This window comes from Ctenocephalides felis, unplaced genomic scaffold (genome assembly GCF_003426905.1).
Source record: "Ctenocephalides felis isolate EL2017-DRISC unplaced genomic scaffold, ASM342690v1 CF-g0.4_SCAFFOLD_03571, whole genome shotgun sequence".
NCBI classification, from domain to species: Eukaryota; Metazoa; Arthropoda; class Insecta; order Siphonaptera; family Pulicidae; genus Ctenocephalides; species Ctenocephalides felis.
Window position 1 is genome coordinate 52,646,648 of NW_020539725.1, and position 14,914 is coordinate 52,661,561.

At 28.4% G+C, this 14,914-nt stretch overlaps 1 protein-coding gene across 1 annotated transcript in view; it reads right to left on the reverse strand.

Moving 5' to 3' along the window:
• Positions 1–14,914, reverse strand: part of LOC113386239 — a 73,759-nt gene that overhangs the window by 16,827 nt on the left and 42,018 nt on the right. Inside the window, exons 4-9 of the mRNA XM_026624030.1 lie at positions 13,652–13,819; positions 10,257–11,177; positions 6,828–7,161; positions 3,530–3,956; positions 1,684–1,950; positions 301–431 (exon numbers count right to left, since the gene is read on the reverse strand). Of these exons, the coding sequence (XP_026479815.1) occupies positions 301–431; positions 1,684–1,950; positions 3,530–3,956; positions 6,828–7,161; positions 10,257–11,177; positions 13,652–13,819 (2,248 nt within the window). The remainder of the gene's footprint in view (positions 1–300; positions 432–1,683; positions 1,951–3,529; positions 3,957–6,827; positions 7,162–10,256; positions 11,178–13,651; positions 13,820–14,914) is intronic.

A 14,914-nucleotide genomic window follows, 5' to 3' on the forward strand; every position in this document is an offset into this window, starting at 1 on the left:
TTATACCCATTTAGAACTTGCGGAAAATCTCATAACTGTAAATTTATATGAGAAACGAATTCCTTAACTTCAATTACATAAAAAATTGTATTACGATACTAATATTTTATTTGGTGATATTTATATTTCATTTGATGATATTTATATTTTATTTGGTCAATAACAATTTGCACCGATCATGAACTTCGATAGATCTTCGCACAAATATAATGAACGTGATTCTCATATGATATTTCTCGAATAAAATTTAATTAGAATAATTTTTAAAAATACATAATTATATAAAGATGTGGTACTTACAAAGTATGGTATGTGCTTGGCTTTTTGGTTTTTCAGTTTGCTGCTGATTTCGTCTTTTATATGCTGCGTTTTAGAACTTTGCATATAATACATTTGCCATATGCTAGGTTTTTCACGGTGAGCTCTTGTCTCTAAAATAATAATAAAAAATCATAATTATATAATCATTCGTCATTATTAAATCAATATAAATAAAGTTATAGCTAATTATTTGATTTAAATTTTTAGTACCGATAAAGCTTGAGGGCTTAGTAGTACTTTTATCATCGATTACCAATTCCATTTGTTTTTTTATGTTTGCAATAGAAAATTTGGTAATATTTGTAATTTTGTATAATATTAGATACATATATTTTTATGTCTTCCATGAAATTATATATTTCAAAGGTCACAAAAAATATTTAAAAAAATTGATAAAAAGTTATTCCTATTGCAATTCTTTTCTACAGAATTCTGACCACACAATTTCTTCAGCCAAAAAATCAACTTCGATATTTCATTCAGTACTATAAAAGAATTACGATTTTATATTTTATGATATATTCGTATTTAAATTCTATTTTATTCTCATCTTATTTTCTTCATACAAATTTTTCAACCAAAAAATACTTTTAATTACTTACACTTGCAAAATTAAATTTAAAATTTCAGCTCAATTTAAAAGTTAATTATATGATCACGAGGTCATCAGCAGTCAAAGTACTAAAAATTTTATATCCATTGCAATTGTATTTTGTCGTAAAATCCTCAATAAATTATGAATAAGACATTCATGATAAAATAATAAAATCAAGATTATTCAATTAAAATTCGAACTATACCAGAAGTAAAAATAATCAGAAGGAATAAATATTAGAGAATTAGAATTAAATGAATTGAAGTAGTAGAAGAAGTAAGAAGAGTTTAGAAGATAAAATGAGTGGATAGTAAAGAAGAAAAGGAAGAATGAAGATAAGTTGGGAAGTATAAATAAGAATAGGATTTATATGAAGAAGATAGTATAAAATTAAAGATTGCATAGAATATGATTGTATAGAAGTATTATTGTATACCTCGAGTAAGCGAGGCCATTAAAATAAAAAAAAAACAGAAATATTGTAGAATATAAGTGTATATATTATAATAAAAATAAATACGCCAGTCCAAAATTAGCTCTAGCCAATTTTGGCACAATATTAAAAATACTGGGTCAATATTGGAATATTTAGATACTATTACAATTCGATTTGCTCCCCGATTAATTTCTTCTGTTGTAAAATTATTTCATTCAGAAAATAATAGGTAAAATACTATTGCTACACAAAATAAAATAATTCAGCTGATCTGCCAATAATAAATAATTATCATTAAAAAAATAAACCTTTATTATGAATTAACATTTACCTTTACCGCAAAGATCCTTTTTGTCCTTGTCCATCAGTTCATAGTTAATACTCAACTCTGACATATTATCACAATTTCCTTTACTGTTTCGGTTCACAAATTCACATTTAGTTTTCACTATTGGGTCACTTTTCACATTCACATATTCACACTGATTATTAGATTTTAAATTTTCACTTTCTGAATTATAAAGTTCACTATTATAAGCTTTTTGACTCCCGATATTTTTCGTATTGAATATTTCGTTCTTGAAATTCAGCATGGGATCTGGAAGAAAAAGAAAAATGATAAGCTTTCACAAGTTTTTCTTCTCCAATATCCTTTGAAGATTTATTTTATTATACGATTATTTATAATGTAGTACGAACATTTCAGATTCCTATAAATATGATATAACATGACGCACGTTGATGCAATAGAAATTGCAGTCGGAATAGTACCAATTTAAGCAAATGCTGGAAATATAGTACTGTTATACAACTCATTACGAGAATCATTTTGCTTGTACTTTTGCGAAATGAGAGCAGACACAACATTAATTATTTTAGAATTAATATAAACTCATAAATGAGAGGAGAAAAATATATTAATTGTTAATACTAATAAAAATTGTAGTAGTAAATGTAATATGGTAACAAATATATAGAACAGGGTCAATTGGGTAGATTGATTGGTAGACTCAATAGTAGGTACCAAATCAATTACATAAAATCAGCAGTAGGGATTGCAATACCGATAGAAAATTTCAATACCGGTATTTCGGTAATTTTTTATTTTAAAACCGGAATACAGGTAAATTACCTGTATTTTTATCATCTTAAACAAACGTAAACAAAATTGAATGTTACCTGTACAAATATATAAAAATATATATACAACTACAACTATATTCAACTAAATAATAAAAACAATAAAATAAAACAATAAGTTTATTTTTTTTTCAATTTAATTAATTCATTATCTCTATCGAGTATATTGAGTACTTTTCACCAAAAACAAACAAAGTAAGAAAGACCAAAAACTCATAAAAGATCATATTACATTATTATAATAAATCGTATTGTCTGTATTTGATGTGTTTAATTAGCATAATCTCCAATATTTTAAAAAAATAATTTTTCTACACTAATTTAAGAACGAGATAAATAATAAGTTACTATAATTATTGAGTATTGTTATTTAAAACAATGTGATGCTTCTATAGTATTCTAAAACTTCGAAACGTTTTCGAAAAATAATATTTCATAATTGTAATACGAAGCAAAAATATTTAGTAATTATCATAATTATTAATGCTATGAAAAAAAATAAAGATCAAGCAGGGGTAATCTGTATGACATAACATATTTTGGCGCAAATATCACTTAAAAAACTGTTACATTTTTATGTAAGATGAAACAAACATCATTATCTATCGGTCCAATTCTATTTATTGTAACACGATATGTAGCCCTTAGTAAAGCAATAAATATTCAGTTTAATGACGAGTTGAGATAATATTTGACATTTGTTTATCCTATAGAATCACTTGAAGATATAGCAGTTTATGCGAATATTGAATTTAAAGATAAATTTGTTCCGAGAAATTTAAACTTTAATGTATTATATATCAAATAGCGCTTATGTAAAAATACCGAAAATACCTGTATGTTTGGGGTAATTACCGGTAAAAATACCCCCGAAAAATCGGGTACCGGTTGACCGGTAATTTGGTATACCGGAATGCCGGTATTGCATTCTCTAGTATGTACTAAATCAATTGCACAAAATCAGCAGGTTCATGACAATTATGTTACATTTTCCTCACCATATATAAAATGTATAATATTAATTTTATTTTATTTACCTTTATCGCCAAAAGCTCTAGTCACGGTCAACAGCTTTCTGTCGCTCCTCAAACATACACTCAAACGCCTCATAGCGTCTTCACAGTTTGATAAATCATTATTTGAACTATGATGAACATCTACTTCACTCCTTGGAAAAACATTGGGCTTCTGCTGCAAAAGATCCACATTCTTATCAGCGCCCATCACCCTGTCGTCAGCAGATTGACATGGGTCAGTCCTGGCATTTGATATATCTGTCGTGACTTCTAATCCGTAGACATCATCAGTCGTCATGTTGTTGATATCATGACGGGCTTTGCCTGTCGAAACGTCACATTGGGTTTCGGAACAATCGTGGTTCCTAATGTGACCCAAAAGTTCTTGGCGGATCGTCAGCAATGCACTTCTAGGAGAATGAGCTTCTAAAAGTATGGATTCGATTTCCTGAGGGAAAATATAAATAAACATAAATGAATATAGGTGTATAAATTCATACGTAATACACACATACACACACATATATATATATATATATTATATATATATATATATATTTATATATATATTATATTTATGCATATATATGCATGTATCGCCTTTGTTGAAGACAGGCGGTATGACATTCATTATGATTTATGATAATAAGGAAGTAATATACTCTTAGCTGAATTGATATTTTTTCCTATATTGCCATTTTACATAAACAACATTCCGCACCAACATTTCTGGATTACTATTACAACATTATGCAGTGAAAAAATATACAATAAAAAATTAAACTAGTGGGGCGCATGGCATCGTGCCTTAAGGTAAATTGCTGGAACTTCCCGTACCGTAATTAAACATGCGACAAATAAAAACTAGCTGTAAGTGGAATTCTGTCTTAAGGCAATTAGGGCATCGTGCCTTAAGGCAAATTGCTGGAACTTCCCGTACCAAAATTTTTTATTTTTTTTAAAAACGATTAACATTTTTGAAAAAATTTTACTTCGAAAAAAAATAGATTTTTGAGAAACTATAAAATTGACAAAAAATTACTTTTTTTAGAAAAAAAAATTTTTTTATTTGAAAAAAAAAAATTTTTTATGAAAAAAATTTTTTTTGAAAACAAAAAAAATTTAAAAAAAAAAAATGTTTTCTTCATTTTGACATATTTTGGAAATTTTGAACTTTTTTTCAAAGCAATCGCACTGCTTGAACTGCATAGAGACGAAATATCGAAGCGCGCAAGTGCCGCGCCGCCGTCTAACGCATAAGCATTGGTACGGAACCCATAGAAATGTAAAAAAAAATTATACTTATTGTTAAAATTTCTATAAAATATCTGATAATTTGATGTGCATATGTCTAATGTTCATTTTTGACCGCCAAATGGCTCATTTTTTTACTTTTTCCTCCATATCTCCAAACTCGTTGGACCTGCCTTTCCAAAAATTTAAACAGTTGTTCATTTAGTCAATACAAATAAAATGTTTTTTAACTTCCCGTAGGGTAAGTTATAGTAATCGCAAAAAAATCGAAAATGAAAATTTTTATATATCTTTACGTTTCAGAGGTTTCTGAACATTTTGGCATACCTTAGAAAAAATGGATGTATGTGTGTGTGTGTGTGTGTATGTGTGTGTGTGTGTGTGTATGTATGTATGTATGTACGTGTGTGTATGTATGTGCGGATACAAATTTTCGTCGACGATTTCGGGAACACGGATCAACCGATTTGAATAATTCAAAAAACATTCGATTCGTATTGATAAGGAGACGTGCTGATTAGTTTTTGGCGAAGGCAGGTCTAGCCGTTCCGAAGATACGGGGCAAAAAGTGCCGAACACGGTAACTCAGTTTTTAAGAGAACGGAGCGTTCGATGTAAATTATTGATTATAATCAAATTATTGATTATAAAAACCTACCGTAAACCTATAAGTTCATTTAGGCATTCATAAATTAGGCTTCGAAATTAATTTGATCCTTTTTGATAATCTAAATTTTTTTTCGAAATTTTCAATTTTTTTTCAGAAGTTTGAAATTTTTTGATTTTTTTTTAACGAATTTAATTTTTTGAGAATTTGGAAATTTTTGAAAATATTCGATTTTTGTGAAAATTTCAACATATTCTAAAATTTTTGTGCAAAATTGTTTTTTTTTTAAATATTGCAAAGTTTGAGTTTTTTGAAACTTTATTTTTTTTTTTGAAAATTTTGAATTTTTTTTGAAAATTTTTTTGGCACTTTTTTCACATGTCCTTGAAACGGCTAGACCTGCCTATCCCAAAAACTAATCAGCACATCTCCTTATCAATACGAATCGAATGTTGTTTAAATTATTCAAATCGGTCGTACGTGTTCCCGAAATCGTCGACAAAAATTTGTATCCGCACACACACGCACGCACATACACGCACATACATCCATTTTTTCTAAGGTATGCCAAAATGTTCAGAAACCTTTGATACATAAAAAGGTATAAAAAAATTTTCTTTTTTTGCATTTACTCAGCCTACGGGAAGTTAATCGGTCAGTGAAAAAATATACAATAAAAAATTAAAAAATATATTACAGAATATGATAGTACGTTTTATATTTAGAGTATTATAACAACTTTCTCAGAGAAATAGAAAAAACAAACATGTAATATGAAACACGATTGATTTTTTATTGGTAATAATGATAATATTACAAATAATGTGTACAGGAAAATCTGTTTTTATAAAACCGCAAGAATTATCAAACAAAGACATTATTTGTTTTCACAAACTACAATCGTTTAAATTGTGCTCTAAAATAATCAAAAAAATTGAAAAATGGCGTCAAATTTGGTTAAAAAACCGAAATTGGTTAGAAATGATTTGTATAGAAATAGTTTTATTGATACAATGAGTCCCAATGAGAATTATAATATTATTAAAATTAAAATATGTACAACCATGCCTTGGCTCATCAGGAATAATAGTTTAATATCAGGAATAATTCTGATTTCTGATTCATTTTCTCATGTCACAACTTCCTATACTAAATTTTTTTTGAAATATACCACTAGTGTATAATAAATAACATATCATAGCTGAAGTACTACTGCAATAGTTTACTTCAAATTATGTATCTCTCATACCCGTTTTAAAAGTTTCAAACTATATTATTTTAAAAGTTTCCAAAGTTGTCATAGTTTGGATAGTCAGATGATTAATGATAAAATTCATCACGATGCCGTAAAATTTTTAAATTTGAGTTTTTGTATTCATAACATGCTCAATTTCCTCATCAATTACCAAATCAATTAAATTATTACTATATTGAGAATATATTAATCATTTATATTACTTGTGAAAGTTTGACTAGCATCCTTGAAGCATCGCAACGACATTTGCTTTTATTATCATCACTTGGTTCACGTCTGTCACCAATAGTAGAACTTCCTCTACCGTCTATGATTTCGTCTTCATTTCCAATTCCGTCATCTTCCTGATCCTGAAATCTTGGATCTAGATTCAAGTCAATTTCGAAATTGGAATTCCTCCGGTTATTAGAATCGTGTCGACTCATTTTTGAGTCGAAATGAGCCGGATCTGGATGATGGGTGAGGTTGGAGTCGGAATCCCAACCGTCATACTTCCTTCGAGCTAAGATGATTCGATCCATGGGAGGCCACACTGGTCTGGGGGATACACAATTTAAATTTATTATCATAAATTAAAATTAATGAGATATTGTGCAAAATTTTTCGATTTGAGTAGCAACAGTCAGACTTAAAAAATCCTTGTACATTGCCTTTGAAAAACATTAAATCTGATAAATTATTTTTTCTAGAAAACGGTTTTACAGACTCAAAATATGACTCATTTTTTCTTTAATTATTCTGAAAATACATTTAAAGCATTTGCAAGCTTCTTAATGAAGCCAAAAAGCATCGTGCTTTAAATCATTGGCCCTGGGTTAACATCTACGTTTTGGACAACCTGATATCAAACAGTACTGAGAAATAAAATAGACCTACTTGACATTGTTGTATTAAGTTAAAATATATCATCACTATTAGGAAGAGCAACTGATGGGTTGCCTTCTAACATAAAAGGTAATAAATAGATAAAACAGCCATAGGGTTGTTTTCTAATAAGTGCTATAGTTGAGTTAAAATTATCATTAAAAATGCTTATAGAAACCAAGTCCTAATTACTGTTCAAACTGCATGGCATCGTGCCTTATGGAAAATTGCTGGAACTTCCCGTACCAGAATTAAATATTAGAGCAAAAAAAAAAAAATTAATAATCAATAAATATTGATCAATGATTAATTACAAGTGTTTTACATACTTTCAAAAACAAAATTAATATTACTATTACTGTCTTATCGCTCAAAACACTTGAAAATGTTTACATTAAAGAGAAGCCGAGCAAATCCACCTGAGGATATATTTCTTACGAGTAAAATAATGCATATGAAATATATACATTTTTAAACTGAATTATAAATTTAAAATTTATGTATATATATATATATATATATATATATATATATATACTTAAAAATTTTGAAAAAAAAATCTGAAGATTTTGAAATTTATTTGAACCTTATAAGTAAACTTTAAAAATTAACACTCTTGGTACGGAAGCCAAAAAAATTGTAACAAAATTAGTCCACATATTTAAAATGCATATTTCTAACAATAATTTTTAACCGCCAAATATCATTTTTTTTCACTTTTTCCTCTGTATCTCCGAAACCGCTAGACCTGCCTTACCAAAATTTTTACCAATTTTTCATTTCATCAATACAAGTAAAATGTTTTTTGAATCATTCAAATTTGGTACTCCGTTCTCTCAAAAACTGAATTACCGTTATTGACACTTTTTGTCCGTATCTTCGAAACGGCTGGACTTGTCTTCACCAAAAACTAATCAGCACGTCTTCTCATCAATAGGAATCGAATGTTTCTTAAATCATTCAAATCGGTTGATTCGTGCGCCCGAAATCATCGACGAAAAATTGTATCCAAGCGTACACACACATACACACATATATCTATTTTTTCTAAGGTATGCCAAAATGTTCAAAAACCTTTAAAACGTAAAGATATGCAAAAAATAACTTGAAGATCCAAACAAATATCAATATTTTATTCATTTCTGAACCGTTAGTTTGTAAATTACGACCGAGAAAAACACGAGTGTCTAGATGCAACATGCAACTATGTATGTTTATTTGTAACTTTCTTAACAAATTATTACCTATAAAAATGTGGAATTTCAATTACTTAAAAACATCACGCTTTTTAGCGTGTCTAACGGCTGTCCTTTATATTAAATTAATATAATTTATACAAGAAACGCAGTTTTTATTATCAATAGTTTGACGCATTACAAATTAGTCTGATTTTATTATTATTTCGTGATTCATTTTCATTCTGAATGTGCAAATAGAAATCTAGAGAATTAACGCGACAATATGAAAATCAATAAAAATGATTAAGTTTTTTATGTATTAATTTAAGTGAATGCAATTTTCAGAGATAATGAAATATTAGAACCGATGAAGGTCTCATTTTGCAATAGCTGAGTGCATCATGAAATGGGAAAAAGGCAAAAACAAAATGAAATTGCTATTTGGAATTAGAAAATGAATTGAAAAAGAAAGTGCACATTATAACAAAAACTAAATCACACCTTGGAATATGTTATTAACGTTAACATTCTTTTAACACGATTCTGGACATGCACTTATATTCCAATAGATTCAGAAGTTGTTGGTGTATTTGTGCTCATTCATATAATAATATATATATATATATATATATATATATATATATATACATATATATTAATTTTAAATAGAAATTTTCTGGTTGCTTAACAAACTTCTCCGAGAAAATGCCAATAGAAATCCTGTGAAAACATAGCTCTTAAAGTCAAATCAATCATAAAGTTAGTGCTGTTTTTACTATGCAAAACTTATGTAAGACAAATATATAATATGGGATACAAATTTCCATTTTTGTTGTTTTTTTGAATAAATAAATATTATTCATAGCGTTAATTATCACGTAATATCTGTAAAAAATATTTGTGATTTATAAAAAAAAAATGGAACCCATTTGAACAAAAAACTAGTGGGGTGCATGGCATCGTGGCTTGAGGCAAATTGCTGGAACTTCCCGCACCGTAATTAAAAATTTTGCTACGGAACCCAAAAAAATTTACACAAAATGTGTACAATGTGTACTCTCAAACTCTAAAAAATCCCTAAAAAATATCTGATAATTTGATGAACATATGTCCAATAAACATTTTTGACCGCCAAATGATATTTATTTAACTTATTTTTATTGAGAGTCCATAATCGCAAGTCCTGCCTTGCCAAAAATTCAGTTCAAATCAGTTCTTCATCTTGTCAATACAAGTAAAATGATTTTTGAATTATTAAAATTAGATGCTCTGTTCTCCTAAAAACAGAGTTACCGTTTTTGGCACTTTTTGCCCCGTATCTTCGGAACGGCTAGACCTGTCTTCGCCAAAAACTAATCAGCACGTCTCCTTATATATACGAATCGAATGTTATTTGAATGATCAACCGATCGGTGTTCCCGAAATCGTCGACGAAAATTTGTATCCGCACACACACAATTACATCCATTTTTTCTAAGATAAAACCTTTGAAACGTAAAGATAAATATAAATTTTCATTTTCCATTTTTTGCGAGTACTATATCTTGCCCTACGGGAAGTTAATAAGTTTAGTTTTTCAGATTCATTTACCTGGGTATGGCAAATCCTTGATGGTGTCCATTTTGTACTTCAGAAGTATGCTTCAAAACCTCGAAATTATCCTTACTATCACATTCAGAATTCTCAGCAACCGAAGCGCTCTCCAAATTATTCTTCCTGCTTAAAACATCACCAAAACATTGATAGTCTTCAGTAAGAAGTTTGCCTTCAGGAATTGTTGACAAAGTTCCTTGGCCAGAGGATGAAGTGACAGATCCAGAAGACAAAGATGATGCCCTAGATTCACGTCGGTATCTTCCACCAGGATAGAGATCCCGATTTCTAGGTGTAAAATTTTGTGGACTATCACGGTTTACTTGGAGAGGTTTTGTGATCTGATTGTGAAACCGTTGGTTCCTCAAAAGTAGTTCAGGATTTTGTCTAAACCCTCCGTCTCTTTGGTAACACTCAGATTTACCAATCGGGTTCTCGTAGATAGGATAATTTTGATATTCACTGATTCGTGTATTTCGAGCCAGATAAACAGGTTGAGAAGTCCTTAAAATTGGTTCTCTATGTTCTAAATCTTTGGATATGATAAATACATTCTCTTTGTTATTTAATACATTCGTAGTATTTTCCAGACTTCCTAGAACTCTTGATTGGGGCAGACTCAGTCGAGGACGTGGTTTTGGAGAACCAGGACTTCGTTCATCCAGGGATTTTATATTTTCTTGATTATCACATGTTTCAGCCTCTTCTCCATTGGAACTTGAAATATTATCGGCAGTGGAATTGCTAAATTGAGGTTCTCTTAAAGGTATTTGATGATAATATTCCGAGTCACTTCTAAACGTTTCTGTCCATCGAGATTGCGACCGGGAAATTGTTGGAAAAGAAGGACTAGTCGTTATTTGATCTGGTTTTTTGGTAGGCGGACCACTCAGAGTCGCATTGTTGGAATGAACAGGGCTGGAAAATGTATTTTATATGCATATATAGAAAAAACACAATTATATCTACATTAGCTTATTTATCTTGTATAACAAGTAGGGTGGTCCTTAATATGGACATTGTCGAATTTCCTTGCTCTTAAGGGCTCAAATGGTTCCAAATTGATAAAAAACAATTCTCTGAAAGTTTTAGCTCTTAATATTATCGTTTAGATAGAGCGCAATTCAATCAATGTTTTGTATGGAAATAGCATGAAAAAAATTTCAAAAATTTTGCAGTGCGTCAAATTTTCAATAAAAAATAACACAAATTTTCACTTTTAATTCATTTGTCGCTAAATTATACCTAAAACTTTATTTTTTTAATTTTCAATTTTTTTTACATTCTATTTCCATACAAAATTTGATTGAATTGCGCACTATCTAAAAGTTAATATTAAGAGCTAAAACTTTCAGAGAATTATTTTTTATCAATTTGGAACCATTTGAGACCTTGGGAGCAAGGAAATTCGAAAATGTCCATATTAAGGACCACCCTAATAACAAGGTTCATGTATAAAGTTATTAAATATTAACAAGCAACAATTGTACAAGGCTATTTGTGGCATATAATGATAAATTACATTTTAATTTCATTGCAATTCTCGTAATCGATTTTAAATCTTGACGAATGGCTCTAATAATATTTTTATTGCAATAATGTCGAACCATAATTATATTTAAAAAATTAAGATATAAAACTTTGTAATGTCACGAAATCAATGTCATAACTTTTATTGTAGTCCACTCGTTTTTCTTGATTGAATTATTAAAAAAGAAATAAAAATTTTTTAACATGAAATAATCTTTTCGCGGTGAAAACACGATTATTTGTTTTATTACAATTTTTATATATAATTAAATACTCACATAGGTCACAACATTTATAATTGGTTAACGTGATATTGGATATTTATAATTAGTAAATTTATTTTATTTAAAATGGACACATTGTACAAGTAGTTGATTTAACTTTCATTTCAATTATTCAAGCAAAATTTTAAAGAAAATCATACATTCCAACAAAAAGGAGATTATTATATGCATATTGAAATGACCTGATTTTTTTCAGTTCGAATACAACGTAATTGGATTATATTTAAATCGATTCTTCAAAAAAATCATATTAAATTCAATTTGAGTTCATATTTATTCAGAAAAGTTCTCAAAGATGATGAAATATTTGACAATTTTTCAGTCTTATCTCAATTTTTTTTATCATTTAAAGTTTTAAGTATGTTGAACTAGATTTCTGTTATGGTATTTTTTTTTCATATAAAATTCAATAAGTATAATATAATGTTTTAAAATAAGGTGAACTAGAATAGGGAATGCAATGCCGATGAAAAATTTCAATACCGGTATTTCGGCAATTTCTCATTTTAAAAACCGGAATACCGGTAAATTACCGGAATTTTTATTATCTTAAATAATCGTAAACAAAATTGAAAGTTACTAGTACAAATATAAAAGAATGTATATACAACTACAATTCACTATCGAGTATATTGAGAACTTTTCACCAAAAACAAACTTATGAGTAAGAAAGACTAAAAACTCATAAAAGATCATATTACATTATTATAATAAACTGTATTGTCTGTATCCGATGTGTCAAATTAGCATAATCTCCAATATTTTAAAAAAATAATGTTTCTACATTAATTTAAGATCAGATACTTTGTCGAGATAAATAATAAGCTACTATGATTGTTGAGTATTGTTATTTAAAACAATGTAATGCTTCTATAGTATTTTCAAACTTCGAAACCTTGTCGAAAAATAATATTTTATAATTATAATAAGAAGCAAAAATATTTAGTAATTATCATAATTATTATGTATAAAGTTAGAAAAAATAAAGATTACGGAGGGGTAATCTGTATGATATAAAATATTTTGGCGCAAAAATCACTTAAAAAACAGTTACATTTTTACATAAGATGAAACAAACATTATCTATCAGACCAATTCTATTTATTGTAACACGATATGAAGCCCTTAGTAAAGCAATAAATACTCAGTTTACATTTTGTTGTAAATTTTGACATTTGTTTATCCTATAGAATCACTTGAAGATATAGCTGTTTTTGCGATTATGGAATTTAAAGATAAATTTGTTCCGAAAAATTTAAACTTCAGTGTATTATGTATCAAATAGCGCTTATGTAAAAATACCGAAAATACCGAAAATACCGGTATTTTTGGGGTAAATGCCGTTAAAAATACCGCCGAAAAATCGGGCGGTTTACCGGTAATTCAGTATACCGGTATACCGGTATTGCATTCCCTAAACTAGAATATCTTAATCAAAGTCTAAGATGTTTTGATGTAAATCTTAGCATCTAATTACGTCCTAATGACATTAAAAACCATCATATTTTAATGGTTTATGTTTCATTATTGTAGTAATTTCATAATCAATTTATTAACATTAAATTACAATATTTATACCTGTCTTTGAAGTCATCATTATAAATTCCCTCACTATGATTGGAAGATCCATAACCAGATGAATTGGATCTTTCTCTCATCATTGGACATCTGGCGAGATCCTTGTCGAGATCGACGTCCTTCATGTTGATCTCTTGGTCATTGTCATCAATAAACATTGGATTTACCCTGTAATGATAATAATAATAAATCATTAGAGTATAAGTGCAGAATGTGGTCTGTTTTATTAGATACATTAGAGCTTATTTATTGCGATATCGTGCATTTATATGTTTATAGTAAAAATAAATGTAGAGGTTAATGTAAATGTAATATTATATGTCTTCTGTTTATAGGATTCTAAGAGACCTTATATGTAAATAATATGATAATAATAATACATCGCCTGGACGTAACTGGTTTTTATATGATTCCACTTATAAGTTTCATGCTATCTAGCAAACTAAGGATTTTTTTAAATGTGTATTGGATTTGTAATATAAAAAACAATTATTTATTATTTCATTTTTATTTTATTATAGGTATATATAAATTCACATTATTCTATAAATTCTGCAAAAATTGTATAAAAAATTGGTTTATATTGTCATCCACAAAATATAAAACCAAGAATATAGAAACTAATTGAATTTCTCGTGAACGATATGTTTCTTCAGTGTTTTGATTGGATATAATTATACCTATAAAAATTAAAAGTTAATAAAAAAATTGCCAAAAATAAAACAGAAATTTATTATTATTACCAATTATTTTTGAGTTGAAATATTTTTTATGCTCAGGAATCAATTTAAGACTATTCATCGCCACATTTTGGAGAATGGTGATTGTTTTAGGTTGTTTGTGAATTTATTTACATAAAACCAAACCAAGCACTTTTGGAATAAAATCAAAGAAAAAAATTATATATATATATATATATATATATATATATATATAAAAGAGGATCGCTTTATGTGCTAACACTTATAACTCACGAACGGCTGAACCGATTTAGATGAAAATTGGCAGGGAGGTAGTTTAGAGCCAGGAGAAGGACTTAGGATACTTTTTATCCCGATTTTCAGTTTAATTGATAGTAGGTATATTTATATATATATATATATATAAAATACTAGCTAGCCCGGCCACGCGTTGCTGTGGCTCAGTAATTGGTGGCAGAGAGGTAGTTTAGAGTCCGTTTTTCATTCTAATTCAGAATATACTTTTTATTAAATTTACTTTAATTCAAGGTATGTTACTTGAAACTTTCCAAAAAGCAGGTCA